Source organism: Hirundo rustica, chromosome 1, assembly GCF_015227805.2.
Source record: "Hirundo rustica isolate bHirRus1 chromosome 1, bHirRus1.pri.v3, whole genome shotgun sequence".
Taxonomy (NCBI): domain Eukaryota; kingdom Metazoa; phylum Chordata; class Aves; order Passeriformes; family Hirundinidae; genus Hirundo; species Hirundo rustica.
In genome coordinates this window covers 85981607-85997411 of record NC_053450.1, presented here as the reverse complement: position 1 = coordinate 85997411, position 15805 = coordinate 85981607, and the positions used below count along the sequence as shown (strand labels likewise).

At 35.2% G+C, this 15805-nt stretch overlaps 1 protein-coding gene across 2 annotated transcripts in view; it reads right to left on the bottom strand.

Annotated features, from left to right (window-relative positions):
• Positions 1-15805, bottom strand: part of EXOC2 (exocyst complex component 2) — a 129026-nt gene that overhangs the window by 65092 nt on the left and 48129 nt on the right. For both annotated transcript variants that reach the window (XM_040062072.2, XM_040062054.2), the window contains exons 8-11: positions 12307-12452; positions 12126-12207; positions 11518-11620; positions 8399-8517 (exon numbers count right to left, since the gene is read on the bottom strand). In XM_040062072.2, the coding sequence (XP_039918006.1) occupies positions 8399-8517; positions 11518-11620; positions 12126-12207; positions 12307-12452 (450 nt within the window). The remainder of the gene's footprint in view (positions 1-8398; positions 8518-11517; positions 11621-12125; positions 12208-12306; positions 12453-15805) is intronic.

The window sequence follows — 15805 nt, the reverse complement described above, 5'->3', positions numbered from 1 at the left end:
TATTCCTGGTAGATCTTTACTTTTTAAAAATACACTGCATCTTGAAGCTACAAAAGAATTTTTTTCCAAAATACAGCACCTACATGGAGCATTATCTGCCAGTGACTCCAGTGCCAAGTGTATATTTAACCAAAGAAACACAGGAAAAAATAAATGTACTACATTCTCTCCTACTATCCAACATTAAAGATAAAACAAAAGTATAATTAACACTTTATTATATTTGCAACTATATAATCATGAGAAGATCAAATATGAAGTTTTAAGGATCTCAATACTGCTTAATTAGTTTAATTTTATTTTTAAAGGACTTTAGTGGGTTTCAACTTTTTTTGCACAGATATTTTGAAGTTGCACATTCAGAGGCCGTGTGAAATAAAAATATTTCAGTGGTTTCATTCACTCTTCTTCTGTTCTAGTGCAGTAAGATCTCACCAAAATAAGAATCTAAAGAACACAGTAAATGCACAATTCTTTTTGATATTACTTCTCTAACTTTCTGTAAATCATAAGCCACCTGCACTGACCCCTAACTGCAGGTTTATCATACTATAGGGTACTTCTGTCCTACAGCCTCTGTAGCTCATGTACAAACCTCAACCCCATTTTTGGATTGTTACCTGCAAGCTCTTGGCAAGCAGTGTGTTACAAACTCCATTAAAAAGACAACTGACATGAAATTTGCCTAAAATAAATTTTTCCAAGGTATGCAAACCAGCCAGCGATTTAAAATTTTAAAAGCTGCTTTACCTTCATATTCCTAAACTATTACCAAACTGAGTGTAAAAATTGTTCTGCAATATCCATTGCTCCACAACTGCCTGGGTTTTTTTTCCCCCTGAGGTCTGGCAGCCAGAGGTTTCTTGAAGAAGTCACACATCTCTCGCCTCCCTCGGTAATCCAGCCCCAGCCACTCTGCAATTCTGCCAGCCCGGTGCATCAATTACTCGACTTGCAGTAAAGATTTTTACAGAAGCTACTGGTTATCAGGGGATTAACATTGTGCCAGTACTTCCTGCAGTGCCAAAGAAAATTGTTAACAAGTGACCAGCCTTAGGTTAAGTAATTGTTCAGTGAGATTTTCCATGTTAAGTCAAATGTCAGCCATTACACAGACTTGCTCATATACAACACGCACACGTACATACAACATACACAACGTGTATATGAGCAAGATGAATTAAAAAAAAAAAAAAAAAAAAAAAATAGAGCCTACAAGATGTGCAACCAGGTGAATACAGCTACTGTATTTTCTCAGCCATTATGTATCTTACAGTGAATTTTCTCACAGGCTACAATAGCGAGGGAAGGCTGATCTATAGCCTCCTGACTCTCTGAAGGGCGGCAGACTTCCTTACCAGCCTTAAACACCTTTGAACGTTTGTTCCCGTGCACAGCGGGCCCTTGTCCTGTGCTGCAGCCTGACCACCCACTGTTGCTTGTTGACCAAACACACGGTGCCTGGAGCCCGCACCGACGCTACCAGGATAAGATTCCTTTCAAGGACACCGCATTGAGAATTTCAATTTGTCTAGGCGAGAAATTAGGCGAGCAGGAGAAACGACTGAAAAATTAACCTGCTCGGCGGATGAATAACTGTGTTTTATTCTTTCGCATTTTTTCTTTCTAACTTTACATTTTATGGTGACTAAGAAGAAAACCGATTGCTTTTCTAGAAAGGAGATGAGCATGGAAGATTAAAATTGATAGAAAAAATGTTTTGGGGAGATATTTAAAAATGAATGCTTTTTTATACCTTAAGGCTAGTCTTCATTACTGTAAATGCATTTATAATGAAACTGTTTTTCAGTTTACTACAAAAAGGGTAACTAGGCCTATTCTAGTGGTGTTCTAAGTATTTCACAGCCTAAGGATATGCCTTATTGTCAGCTCTTCAGGCCAAAAAATTCTGAAACAAGAGCCAAGCATTCAAGTTCAGAACATAAATAAAAATTACTTCATTTTACTAGCTTTAGCAGACATCAAGACCATCAGCACTTTTGGAAAAACTCACTTTAACTCAATTGCCTGAAAAAGTACTGAAGACTGGAGCAGACACAAAGCTAAAATTCTGGCCACTGAAGAGTTTCAATCTGTCTTCATTCAGAATAACCTTTAAAATTTTGATTTTAAGCTATCTGTGTTCCTTTTTAATCCCAATAGTTACTTTCTTTATAGTACTTTAATATTATTTAAGATATTACATAAAATAAGCATGTCCCTAAACATGCTGGATTCTACTTGAATTTCTAAATTACAGCAAACTTATAAATACGGGTAGTAAAAGAAGGAAATAAATCTGCTGTTCATTTTTGTACTGATCAATTTTTATTCTCTCTCTCACTTTTTTTTTTTTCTTTAATTAATAACCCATTAAGAGTTTGCTTGACATCTGCTGTCAAAAGGGTATTTCTGCTATGGACAGGGGATGTGGTTTAGACATGAAATGACTCCCAGCTGCAAGAATTCTTCTTCCAGATGTACAGTAAGCAAAGGCAATGGAAGAGAACCAGCTGCTAGCATAACAAATTGAAAAGGCCCTTTTGACACAAGCCTTGCCGGCCTGTCTGATCTAACAAAGATGGATCATTCATTGCAAGGTGAATAGAATCTCAGTGTGGCACAAAAGAAAGAGCAACATGGTCTAAGCATCCATTTCTCTCTTTCACACCAAGTACAGCTGCTGCTACTCTGGCACAGAAAAACCCTGCAGAGTTTTTTACAAGATCTGGAGAGCTGTGCATCATACTCAGTGCTGCAAAAATTATACTTTTTTTCAGGAATAAGGACTAAAAAAGGAGATTATAATAATTGAAAAGAAAAAAAACCACAGTGACTGTACTATCATACTCTTGTTTGGAGAGCTGGCTCCACATCGGGACCTTTAATAGGTTGTGTATTATATATTTTGCAAACCAAAGGGTAGCAGAAAGATCACACTACAACCATGTCAGTGTTTCCATTTACAGCTTTTTTTTCTAATCAGGTTAGCTACTAACAGGTAGCTTATTTGCAACAATATGAAATAAAATCTCAAAAGATTTGCATCACAGATGATTGATTTAGGTCACCCAAAGAATCACCATCAATGGTACTGGCAAAAGTGGTTTTAACAGGAATTTGTAGGAGTGAGACTTGACAAAGCTAGCAACAACCTGCTAAGAAATTAATGATTTCTCAGTTAGTTTGATGATAACTGGATAGAAGCCCGTACCCATTTTAGTTCAAAGGATCATGAAACCTACTAAACCACTACTAAAATCTAAGCAAATAACCACTGGCCACACAGAAAAGAGTCATAACCTCTGCAGCTTCTATCCCTGCTTCTTGCATTAAGAATCCCATTGCTTAACTCCTTCTGGCCATCTGCCCAGTGCCTCAGGAAAATTTTAAGCTAAACCTCATTTATTTACATTTATTTTCATGTCATCTTATGTCATTATGTTCTTCATGTTTCCTGCACTCCAACAAATCTGGGAAGCATAAACCATAGTGAAAAACTACAATTATGCTTTAATAATAGAGGAATTGCCATGTACAGTTACAATTTAAAAATATGTAAAGTCTTAACTGAAGGAAACCATTTAGTATCCAGGTACCAGAACTGAAAGTCCCTTAGATGTCTACAAATCATAAGATCAAAGGTCAAAACCAGCAGTTTGGGCTTTAGCCAATACAAGGCATAAAATACCAGCACAATTCAGTTTACCATTCAAATATTTCTGACTAGAAATCTAATAAATACTGTTTTGGGTGAGCATATGCTCTTTCATGGTAACCTTTATATTCATGGCTTGAAAAAATGCTCTTTTTCCTTTTTTTTCTTCTGTCTCATGCATCTCCTTCTCTTTAACATATCTACACACTAAGTAACAGCAGCCATCTGGCTTTACCTACTTGAAGTACTCCCAGTGGACAAAACAGTGGAATATGACTAGATAGGTAACACTAATACATCTATGCTTCAGGAAAACCTCATGACCATAAAAAAGTCTCAAAAACAATAAAGGAGCACAACTGCCTATTCCATGAGTAAGGTAGATAGCATTTTAAGTCTTCTATTTAATGCAATAAATCCATACATTTACAAGCACTACTACATAAGCAGAGCTAGCGCTACCCCCATACCTACAGCTGCAGCATTAATGAAAGAATCTGATCATCAGAGAAGCTGGAGAATGGCTTAAGACAAGGACAGGAGCCTGGGAGCTTTATGATTTGGGTATCCCCTGCACTGCCTCACGATGCCTTTGGTGATGCTGTTTGGTCTCTTTGTCCTGGCTACTTCAGTGCAGGAGAAATTCTGATCTGCTGTCTCATCTGCACTTTCACAGACTCCTTAAAACATGTGCGCTTGGAGTCAAGCAGTTTCTCATAATATGAACATCACATGCCTGCATTCTTTTTTGCCTCATAAATGAGGAAGGTCTGCTATAGCAAGACAAGATGCTATAGCAAGATAGGCTAAAGGCAATGATGGGTGAATAACAACAGCCATATCTTAGTACATAATGAAACATTAATCTACATAATGCAAGATTAATCAGCGAACTAACAGGGTTGTTTAGACTGAGGGGAAACGCTACATCCATACACATACAGAGTTATTCCTCAAGGGAAATACACTCCAAAATGCTGCTGTGAAGTATTTCATACACAGGACTTGAATGAAATCTCCATCCTACCTGTATCCATTGAAATAAATGCAAGCAATTAACTAATGATCAGATTACCGCATCTATTATGATCAATGTCTACTATAATCAAAGGAAAAATTCAGTTAAACAATTTGATGTCAGCGGTTGTCAGCTTTTTAAGTCACAACGCCAAATTATTTGACAAAGCTTAGCACAGCTGGATATGCCCTTTAAGTTTTTGGAAATAATATTAACACAAGTTGGATTAACTGGAAACAACAGCATTGGAAACAAACAAGATTTCTGCTGACACCTGAAATAAACTCTGAGAAACAACTCCCAAGATCATTACAGTTGTGTAAACTTGACATGGTTTCCTCAGGTTGCATCAGAGACCACACCATGCTATGATATTAAATGATACTTTGCACATCTAGGACATCATTCCAATTGCTGAGTATTTCTTACAAAATGGAGTTCACCTCCAGTAACATACAAGACCAGAGGGTTTTTTTTTTTAAATCTTGTGATAGTAGTAAAAGATTCACACTTAGATCAAAAATACACACTTAGATATCAACCTAAAACAAACATGTATTTAAATATATCTCTAATACACAAAGTTCTGATAGCACATTCCAATACCTTGGCATCTAAATTAGCTCACTCTTGTCCTTCAATTTGGAGACCCTTGGAAGTTATTAACAAGAAGGCAATCATCAGGTGAGGACCCTAGAGAGGATGTGGAAAACTAGACTTGTTTCTTGTTGGTATTGGGGACTTTTCCTGACTGCCATTCCTATTGGCCTGGATAGGTCATAACCTCTTACAGACAATAGGAGAAGATGCTATTTCTATATGAGAAAATTAAATTATTTCAGTTGTAATGACTAATGGGTCAGCCTTCTTGTTGTGTGGAGACAGCTGGAACAATTTTGTCTCATATAATACACTGTTGACTTATACTAGTGAGTAAATTTGGAGTAAGTTCTCCTTAGAATTTGCTTAGGATTGTGTTTTAGCTTGTTTAACAAATAATTGCAGTGTTAGCCTTCCCTTCCTGAATACATCATGGCCAGCAAATAAATTCTTTGAGAATATTTGCAGTTTGACAATCATCTGCAAAAATCCCATTCAGAATGGTTTAAAAAACCCAACTTTATCCAGGTAAGAAAAGCAGAGAGTTTGTCTAATTCCAAACCTATTTAAAGTACTAAAAGTCATGTATAATGACTCAGAGCACAGTTCTACTTTCAAAACTAATAAAATAGCAGCAAACTGCTTTGGCGCAAACTCAGCTGGAAGGTGAAGAATTTTGCAGAAATTTAGAAATAGATACAATCTGCTACTGAGGTTTATGTTTACTATTCTGAAAAGTTTTGACTCAATCAGTTTGAACCCACAAATTCAGCTGGCAAAAGAACTAAGGTAAGAATAGCCAGAAATAGCTGGTATGCTCAAGATGGGACTAAAATTGCTGTCTGCTTGTTCCAGCATTCATAATATGAAGACTGCCATCTGCTAGAAACAATGGAAACCCAGAAGAAATGCAATGCCCTTTCATCAGAATATCAGTCTTATCATCCATCTCTTCCTCCACATGCTGGATAAACAAAAAAGTAAATTTTTTTTTGAAGCATGTGTTAAGTGGAAGACTTAAATGTTTGAAATTTTATTATTATTTTATCATAAATAAAAGAGCCTAGGAATTTATGAATATACAACATTTCTAACTTGTTTAAGTTGATTAGATCTCACAGTCTTGCATAACGAAACTAAGCAAATCTCCACACCTTCCCTGTTTGAAAAACATACACACATTAAAGTAGATTAAGATGCATGCCATGCCTCTAATCACATCCAGCATTGCTCTACTTGGCAGTTACTTCTGAGTTTTCTTTTTTCCTTCTCCACCTGGTGTATGCCAAAATTAAAGATCGATGCAAAGTAAAAATCAGGCTTACCAACTTTCCTTTGTCCTACTAGATACTAAGTGAGAAGTTCAATCAGCTAGGATTGATTCTTGAGTATTTTAAAATCTGTACAAAAAACTATAATCAGTGGAACACCACATAGAAAGCCGGAAGAAAATGATTGGAATTCAATGAGCTGTTATCATTTCTTTCTTACAGGCAGAAAATATTATCTATTGATACTCGCACTTATTAGGTATTCAAGTTATATAAATTCCTTCTTCTGTGAGTCAAACAAAGCTCTATCATAATGGCCCCTTTGGCATTAAGGCTGAGGTAAGCAGTTTTGTTGAAAGAAAAATACCAAACATGTTGAGATTTTTCAAGGCAAATCTAGGAATTTAGACATTTTCCACACATTCACTAGAGCCTGCATAACAAAATTATATAGACCACTAAAAAAAAAGTCTCAAGTACTAAGTATCATCATGTCTCTATTTTTCTTGCTAAAAAGCTGGAAAATGGCCATTCAAAATTTTGCAAGTGAGAGAAGGAAGCTTAGAATCATTAACCATGGCTGCTCTCACAAGTGGGTTTTGCTCCTGATAACTTAATGTTGTGAGGCTGGTGGTGGTGCCTCATGAGGGCTTTTGACAAGGAAAGAAGATGGGGGGAGTTTGGAAACATTCTGAATTTTCACCAAGATGCCAGGAAAATGGTGTGGCATTCCAGGTGGTTTCACAGCACTTCACACCATGTAGCAGAACAAAGATGGTCTGTGCACACTTTTAAGCTAAAAATTGCTGTCAAAAGTGATGCGCTCCGTGCCTCATGTCACAACCTGTGCAACACAAAGTTAAAGCCTCTGCAGAAAATTTACAGCACATTTCTACAGCAGCTCTAACTCAGTAAAACTTTTGCGGTTTCTCAGAATAAAATACCTTATTTGGCTTGGGATATGCGTACACTAAACACGGGAGTTACCTATAAGCCAAGGGATGCCAGATTCCAACATGACTATTCATTTCAGAATTGGCAGCAAACTCTGTAAGACTTCTTAAGAAACAAGGCATTGTTCCTATTTCCAAATTTGAAAATCCAGTTTTCAGATTTTACGACTAGAAGTGTCAGGCCAGCAGCCTTCCACCTGCTGGAAGGCTTTTTATATGTAGGCTAGTGTGATAGATCATGTTAATTTGTAGCTAAGTTGTTACCATACCTGCAAGCAATACCCACACTTTTTTTTGAGGAGCAACATTGTCAAAGACAGAATATAACTATGTATCCATATTGGTCTTAATAATAACTTGGCCTAAATATCCCCTTTCTCCAGCTCACAGGTCTGTACAGATTCGGCACAACCTGAATTTTGAAAATGCACACAAAGAAGAAGAGTACTCCATAATACCATTAATACATGTCAAGGATTTAAGCATTACTCCACTGTGCCCCAGTGTCCCATGTATCCATATAATAACAGAATATGCTGTAACAAAGAAATCTAACTGGCAGATTCAGAGAACAATCCGAACTTCATATGACCTCAAAGAAGTGTTTCAAGAGGACAGTAAACCATAGATAATGATTGAAATTTAATTTTTTTCCCATGTAAAGAGCTTAAAAGTTATAAATTAAGCAAAAAGAAAACTCCAACTGCTGTTTTGTTTTTATAACGGAATAAAGACAAAAATTAAGTTAGTATTCAACTTTGTAAAAAGCTATCTAAATTGATGGGGAAAAACTAAAACTAGAATCAAATAAAAGGCAATGCCAAATTCCTAAGTGTCAAATACACATACATACATACATATATATGTATATTAAGGTGAAATAAAAATGTATCCTTGCCTTTTTGCTCTTTAACATAGCTCTCCTTACAGTTGTGCATAAGCTGCAGAATCCACTGATGCTGAGCACCAATGCACTGCCAAGCTGGGTCCCCAGGCGCATGAAGATCAGAAAGATATCTGTAAAATCCAGTCCAAAAATCACAGTTCTGACTTGACACACTGAAGGTCTCATTAAAACAGACCAAGCATGTACTAAGAAACACTTTTTCCTTTTTTACATATTTTTAAGAATTCAAGAATAATTAAGATACAACCACAGCAAACAGAAGTTTTATCACTTTCTTCAACAAGTGAGTCAAAATTCCACCAAAAAAATCTTATAGAAATAAAAACCTTTTATGTCATATTAATATGTATTTCCAGTTGTGTCTCTAGTAAAGCATGCAGGAAACCAAACTCTTTATCTGCAGGGTTTCAGTTTAGCACATCAGATTTGAGTGGAACCAGTGATAGCATCTCGAGCACATAAAATACAGTCTTTTTCTTCCTACTGTATATGATTGTATCATCATGTAATCTTAACAAGTAATTACAGAAGGAATTAATTTCTGGCAGCTCATTAATTTTAGCACATGCTAGCACAAACATATGTAAATCAAGCTCCTGGGTCGTCTAATAGTTTGTTTTGGTCTGGTGTTTTTTTGTCCACACACAGGCTGAAAAAAAAGAGAAGGGAGAGAGCAAAAAGGATTGTGGCTTCTAATTTGCAGAAGCAAAACACTGTCTTTAGGGAGAGAGGAGTATTAGAAGCCAGCTGTTGTGATTTTGAAGAGAACACAAAAGGAATGTAGCCTCATGTAAGGCATTCAAGACTATCTGACAACAGTACTTTCAAAAGAGTATTTTCAAAAAGTGCTATCTGCTCTACTGTTTAAAGCACTCTGTTATATTCTGCATTAATGAGACTTGGGAGAGATTAAAAAAAGTCAAGATGCTTAAGGTGAACTATTCTGATATATTATCTTAAGCAGTGCAGAGAATGTTTACTCCCTCACAAAAGCTGTTTTATTACAATAATACTTAATGTTAATTAGGACTGTGTTGAATTCTGTCTTCTTTGACAAATGCCTGCAGCATTTGAACAAAAAATAAACTGTGAATGCAGGATTGGTTGGATGGATGAGAAAAATAAAGAATTAACCATTTTGACAGGGTGGCATTTACAAATCATGAGCTCAAGTCCTTTTTAGTGTTATGGGGAACTTCCGTCTTTTCTTAGGAACAAAACTTAAAAAAAGTTACCATTGGGCTTGAAATACATACATCTACTTGGCTGCTAAGTGATGTGGTAAACTATTTCTGAACAGTAAAAAATAATTAACAGTGTAAATACCCTAAAATACAATGAGAGGAAAATATGAATTGAAGCCTAATTATAAACATTAAATATCTGAAGCAGAAAACTACAGTACTTTAGGTCTTGGTCAGCCTTCAGCTTCAGCGACATACAAAACAAGTGTATCAAGGAAAAAAAAATCCTCATAAAAACAGCAGGGTTTATGCAGACTATTTTACTATTTATATTTTATTAGTTTCATTTTTGTTGAAGTCCCCTGAAGAAAATTTACTTCATACCTTGCTTTCAGAAAATTTACTTCATACCTTGCTTTCAGAAAATTTAAACTAATCTACCTATGTATATTTAAAGTAGTGAAACTAATTTTACAATTTTGTAGGTTGGGATTCTGTTGATTCATTGGAACTAAATTATTCCACATTCATCCACTCCCTGCTCTTCTTTATTATACTTCTACATGTGGAATGCATTTGGTTACATTAACACAGTCTGCATTAATATAGACTGGGGTATTTTTAAAGAGTCAATAGTTCAAGGTAAGGGGCCAGAAAACAAAACACCTTAAAAATAACCAACCAAAACAACTAACCCCAAAAACTCAAGCAAGAAACAATAAAACACAGTCAACCAAAAAAACCACAAAACCCCTGCAAATAGAAAACCAGAATCGAAGCACACGTATAACTATGAGTCTTTCAAAGAATCCTTAGAAAAGGTTCTAAGACCTGGCTTAGGTTAAGCGGCTGCTCTTTAAAGTTTTTGAGTGTCCAGAGAAAAGGAATAGCCAGTGCCAACTTCATAGACATAAAACGCTGAAATATTCATCTTAAAAACCAATTTCAATTAATAGGCAACATTTTGGTAGGACCCGGAAGAATGAGGAGCACCCTACATAAATGCACACACGTCACTGTAGTCATTAACTCACGAGTTAAAGGGACCTAAGACACCAACACACCGACAGGGCCTGGTGCACACACGAAACATTCAAGACCTCGTGCTGGTGTCTGAATTTTACAAATGCTTCCTGAGCAGCACAGTTGGTCTGCTTCTTTTAGGATAACTTATAAAAACACTTGTCAAGATTGTCAAGACACACTAGGAGCCCTGGTAGCAACCAAATCTCAAAAGCTTTCTAAATAAAGCCATCAAATGTTCCAGAGCACGCTAAAGTTTGGCACCAAGGACTGAATCAGCTACATCAGCTCATCTCAGCAGCCCTACAACAGGCATCAGCTTTCTGAAAACCAGAAAATCTGTAAATGTTAATGAAAACTGGGCAACTGGTTCATGTTCATGAAATACAAAGGAACTTCATTGTTTAGCCTGAGCCTCAAAAGAGCCAATAGCACTTTCAAACAACAGAACAACCTGGATTAAAGACTCCCTGTCATCCGACTCACGATGACTCCACTCACGATGACTCCATTTCAACATCAAGTCAAGCTAAAATACTAAACAAGTTAATAAGGAATCTATTCTGAGAGATGCAAACTAGGAGTGGTCATTTCAAACACAGCTTGCAATATGTCGGTTTAGAGAAAGAGACAAAATTTCAACACGCCTTAAAGATTTAAAAAATTAAATTCAAATCTCAATTATGCTTCAATAAATTGTTCTCACAAGAACTGTTTCTTGGTCCTTCAATAAACAATCAAGTACCATTCCATGACCATTATTTATATTATCAAAGAGTCTCAAAATACAGCTTTAAAATGAGTATTTAAACCATAGTAAAACTAGTCACTACCCTATTTAGGAAACGTTTAAATACACATTTAACACCATATGTCTGATGAAGGCACTAGGCAAATGATTACCGTATATAACGTTTCTGATCATGCAATGTTGACGGAGTTTCAAGCAGCTTATCCAACAAAAGTTCTCGTAAAGCTTCAATTCTGGTTTCAACTTCAGCATAATCTAGGAATAGGGAGCAGGAATAAATCCAATGTATCCTTAAGCACTGTCACGAACTGAAAATTATGTTATTTTCCTAGGGTATCAGACACTTCTGGAATTAATGTGGAAATCAATATAAATCATTTTATAACAAGCCACATCTGAAAATATTATACATACACATTTTAAAAAACCAGAGAATTACACTTTCAAGTCTTTCTAACAATATGTGAGAAAGACACTCAAAGTCACATTTTAATTACTGTAATACTTTTTATGGCCAGTAATAACAAGCCTAAATAAATAAATAAAATTGGCTGTGATCTCACATTTTGTACTATATACCTCACTCAGAAAGCTTGTCAGAAATATTGCCTAGAGTAATTGGCTCCTATAAATCTATAATTTGTATGGATGAAAATCCGTATCAAAACCACATAAAGCCCTTTGGTTTCCTATGTGCGTTTTAGCCTTTGAGTTAAAAAAAACCGCTCGAAACCATTAAATAACATAACCCGTATCTTACATTTTTTGAACACTTGAACCTCTGTCTTTCCGAAGAGGGACTTGGCTTTTTCATAGTCATTAATAACCACATCATAATCGCCCTTTAAAAAAAAAAACCAAGCATTTACGTTTGTCAAGAAAAAGATTAATGTCAAAAGGCAACTTTCAGCAAATTGGAAATAATCTTTGAAGTATTATACCTTCTGAATATTTCTTTCAATATTTAAGGGGAGATTGAAAAGAAATTTAAAGCGCTGAAGAACATTAAGTGCGTTTCTCGTTGAATCAGCTTTGTCCTTGCGACCCAGCACTTCTTGAAATAAGGTATCTGCTGTGTTACTGGCTCCTATTTCAAAAAGGGTGACAGCAAAAAAAAGTAGAGTAAGTAATCAGTTGAAATCACAAACAGATTTTCTTTATTTTAATGAGTTATTCAAGGTTTTTTTAGAGCAAATGAGTAATTACTGCTGATTTTCATACTTTTTTGTTCAACTGTGTTAATATTTTACAACTGCTGAAATACTATTTCAAAGTGAACCACTTAGCATTTTAATGTGGTAAGACCCCTGTGTGATTAAAAACAATCACTCTTTCCTATTTCAAATGCTTAGCTTTGGTGCAGATATTTTATAGTTTGCTTTGGCTCCAGATGTACATTTTACAACCAAATTATGCATCTCAGGATATCGAAAAAGTCATAGAAGGCTTTATTTTTTAAAAAAAGTACCATTTCATTTTGGTAATTAATGTCAGAGCTTCTAAAGTTATCACTGGGTTTTGCAAAGATTTTTTTTAATGTTTTCAAGTCAAGTCTCAAAAATTATTAATATTTCAGGCACTTAAAATTACCAGTGGTTAAGACAAAGACAATGTCATGACTAAAAAGTTAACTAGCTGGTCACTGTAACAGAATGAATACAAATTGTCTTCACATTGCATTAAAACTCTTACCGGTTTCATCACACACCGAATGAAGGCTTGGTCAACAATTTCACATATTTAAATCTCGATGCTATCTACAAACACTCTTCAACAAATACATTAAATATCACCCTAAAACTTTTTCTATCCAAACTAAAAAGCATTCTATCTTCTAATAAAGATTGTGTCCACAGAATAATAAGATTTCATTTATAGTAGACTTTTACTGCATATGAATATTTTCATTTTTCAATTTATGACTTACTTTTAATTAAACAAAAGAAAAAAAGTGGAACTGCTTTAGCCTTTTTGAACGTTGCGTGTAGAAGTTTCTACATTATCTGGTCTAGTGACTATACTTTAAGCAAAGATGAAAAAAATTACATCAGTCTCGCTGGGTGGCTTGCATGCCATTTTCTCTAGTCAACACTGTGGGTGGCCTGCTCATGTTAAAAGTAGTCTTTGTAAAATAATTGTTATATCTAAATAATGTTTAAACTTTGTTGAAAATTTGAAGCCTTGATGTAAAAAAAGTTTTGTCAGGACATCTATTTCCACCACATACCATTCAGCATAGAATACTTTAATCCATTAAGGAGAAATGCACAATGAAAACAGTTATCTGGACATTTAAATACAGATCACTGTTAAAATATGATTTTTCTCAAAGTTATAAGAAATGACTGGTTTGTAAATCCTTCTAGTAAGTAACATCTTGTTTGCTTGAACTCACATGTTTCTGGTCCATTCTTTTAACAGCCCAGAAGCAATGCGCTGTACCTGGGAACTGAAATTACATTCATGAAGTTTGGTTTTTTTGATTCAATGCAAACCTTTTTCAAAAGGGAATTGACAACTGCAGGAAGACCACAGTGATTTCTGTCTTCATCTCTTTATGAAATCCTCAATTCAGGTAAATTATTCTACCTTTTTTTTAAGGATACTTTTTTTTCTGTTTATAAGACATTAAAATATATCAAATTACTGAATAATATATAAATGAAATTCAACACTTCATGCAAAACAGGTCAATCTTTTTAAAATTAAAATATTGTAACATTTCTTCCCTCCTCATTCCTCCAAATCCTTTCTACAATAACAATCTTTATCTCTTTATTATTGATGAACCATCCATGGACAAATTTTCAGTTCTTATATTAACTAAGTATGTTTTCAAAATAGATGATTCATCTACAGTGCATGAATTTTTTACTTCAAAATAAACCCCTAGTTATTCAACAGTTGTCTGTCTTAGAACTTGACAAAAACACTACATAAAGGATTTTGATTTACCTCCTTTAATATACAATTCTTCATTAAATGAATTATAAGACACTGCATGCTTTTAATAATATAAATTTAACAGCTTGTTTAGCAATTAAATTGAGCAAAAATTCCAAACATCTATAATTCCAGCTAAAACACCAACCTATTCTTTCACTGTCCCATACCATTTCAATTCAAGAATTTGGAACCCTCTTAACATACATTCAGAAGCTGTGGAAAAGATGCTCATTGTTAAGGATTTGTAACCAAGCTCACACAACAGCGGTTGTCTCTCAAAACATGCACCTACAGTCCATAAAATGCACAATTCAACTAAAGAATTAAAGTCATTTTTGAAAGCAGTCCCTGCTACTCATGGATTATGGAAGCTTTTCAATGGTCAGACAAGAAACAAAGCTTTGATCCTAAACTACTTTGCATAATATTATTTACTCTTTTAAAATCCTTGTATTCCTACTTCCCTGCCTCCCACCCATCATGACTTGCAAAGTATCATGAGGAAAAGCAGCCAATTCTTTTCATAGAAGAGCCAAACTTCAAACCACTCTGAAGTGTCTGGCACAAGTCCCTCTACAGATCCAGCTTGAAAAAGACAGTTTGCATTGTCTACATATAGAGTTCAGCCACCACTTATCAAATGAAACAGTAAATAATATAGGTAAATTTGTCTTATATTGGTGTATAAAGGAAAATATCACAGACCTAAATTTTTGCTTTTTTATTTAAAATCTGTCACATAATTTAGTAAAAGGGGAAGTGATCTCCAAGGAATCTGCTCTTGGTGCATGACATGGCCTTAATAAAAAGCACTGAGGATTGCACTGGAAAATTTCAGCAAATGCTCCTTTTTCTCCTACCTAGATGTACTAAATATTCTGCACACATAGACACACGCTACAGTCTTTATATAGAGGTGTGAGGTTTTATGTAGTATTTTTTGTGATTTTAATTTTTTTGCCAGCTTGGCTTTCTTCATTTCAGGCATTAAGATGAGGGGAAAAGTGTGTTCAAACTACACCTTTATTGTGAGCATCAAGGAATCCCTACTGAAAAGGGCTAGAGCTGTTCACGAAACCCCCTGCTCTCTTTGTGCTCCCCACACAAACACACATACAGTCACTGCTTTCTTCATACAAGAGAAGAAAAACAGTGAACTTCCATGTCACTTTCTTGATTTCATAAAACACACTCAGACTTTCCAACACTGAGTCAGCTATCTGCATGTCATTTCTGCTTATTGATACAGCACTAAGGGAAACATCCTCTGTGAAAAAAATCACAATGAAACAAAGTAAAATTAGTTTGGCAGAAGTCCCAGAATTTAAAAAAAAAAAAAAAAAAGTAACTTTTTTTAATCTGATGAAACACATACCGAACTGCAGCAAATTCAACCCATCTCTCTCAATGCAATCTTACCGCTAATACAGAGAAAGAGAAAACAAAGTACTGACAGCTTTTCAAGGTTTCTACTAAGAATGAACACGCCAAATA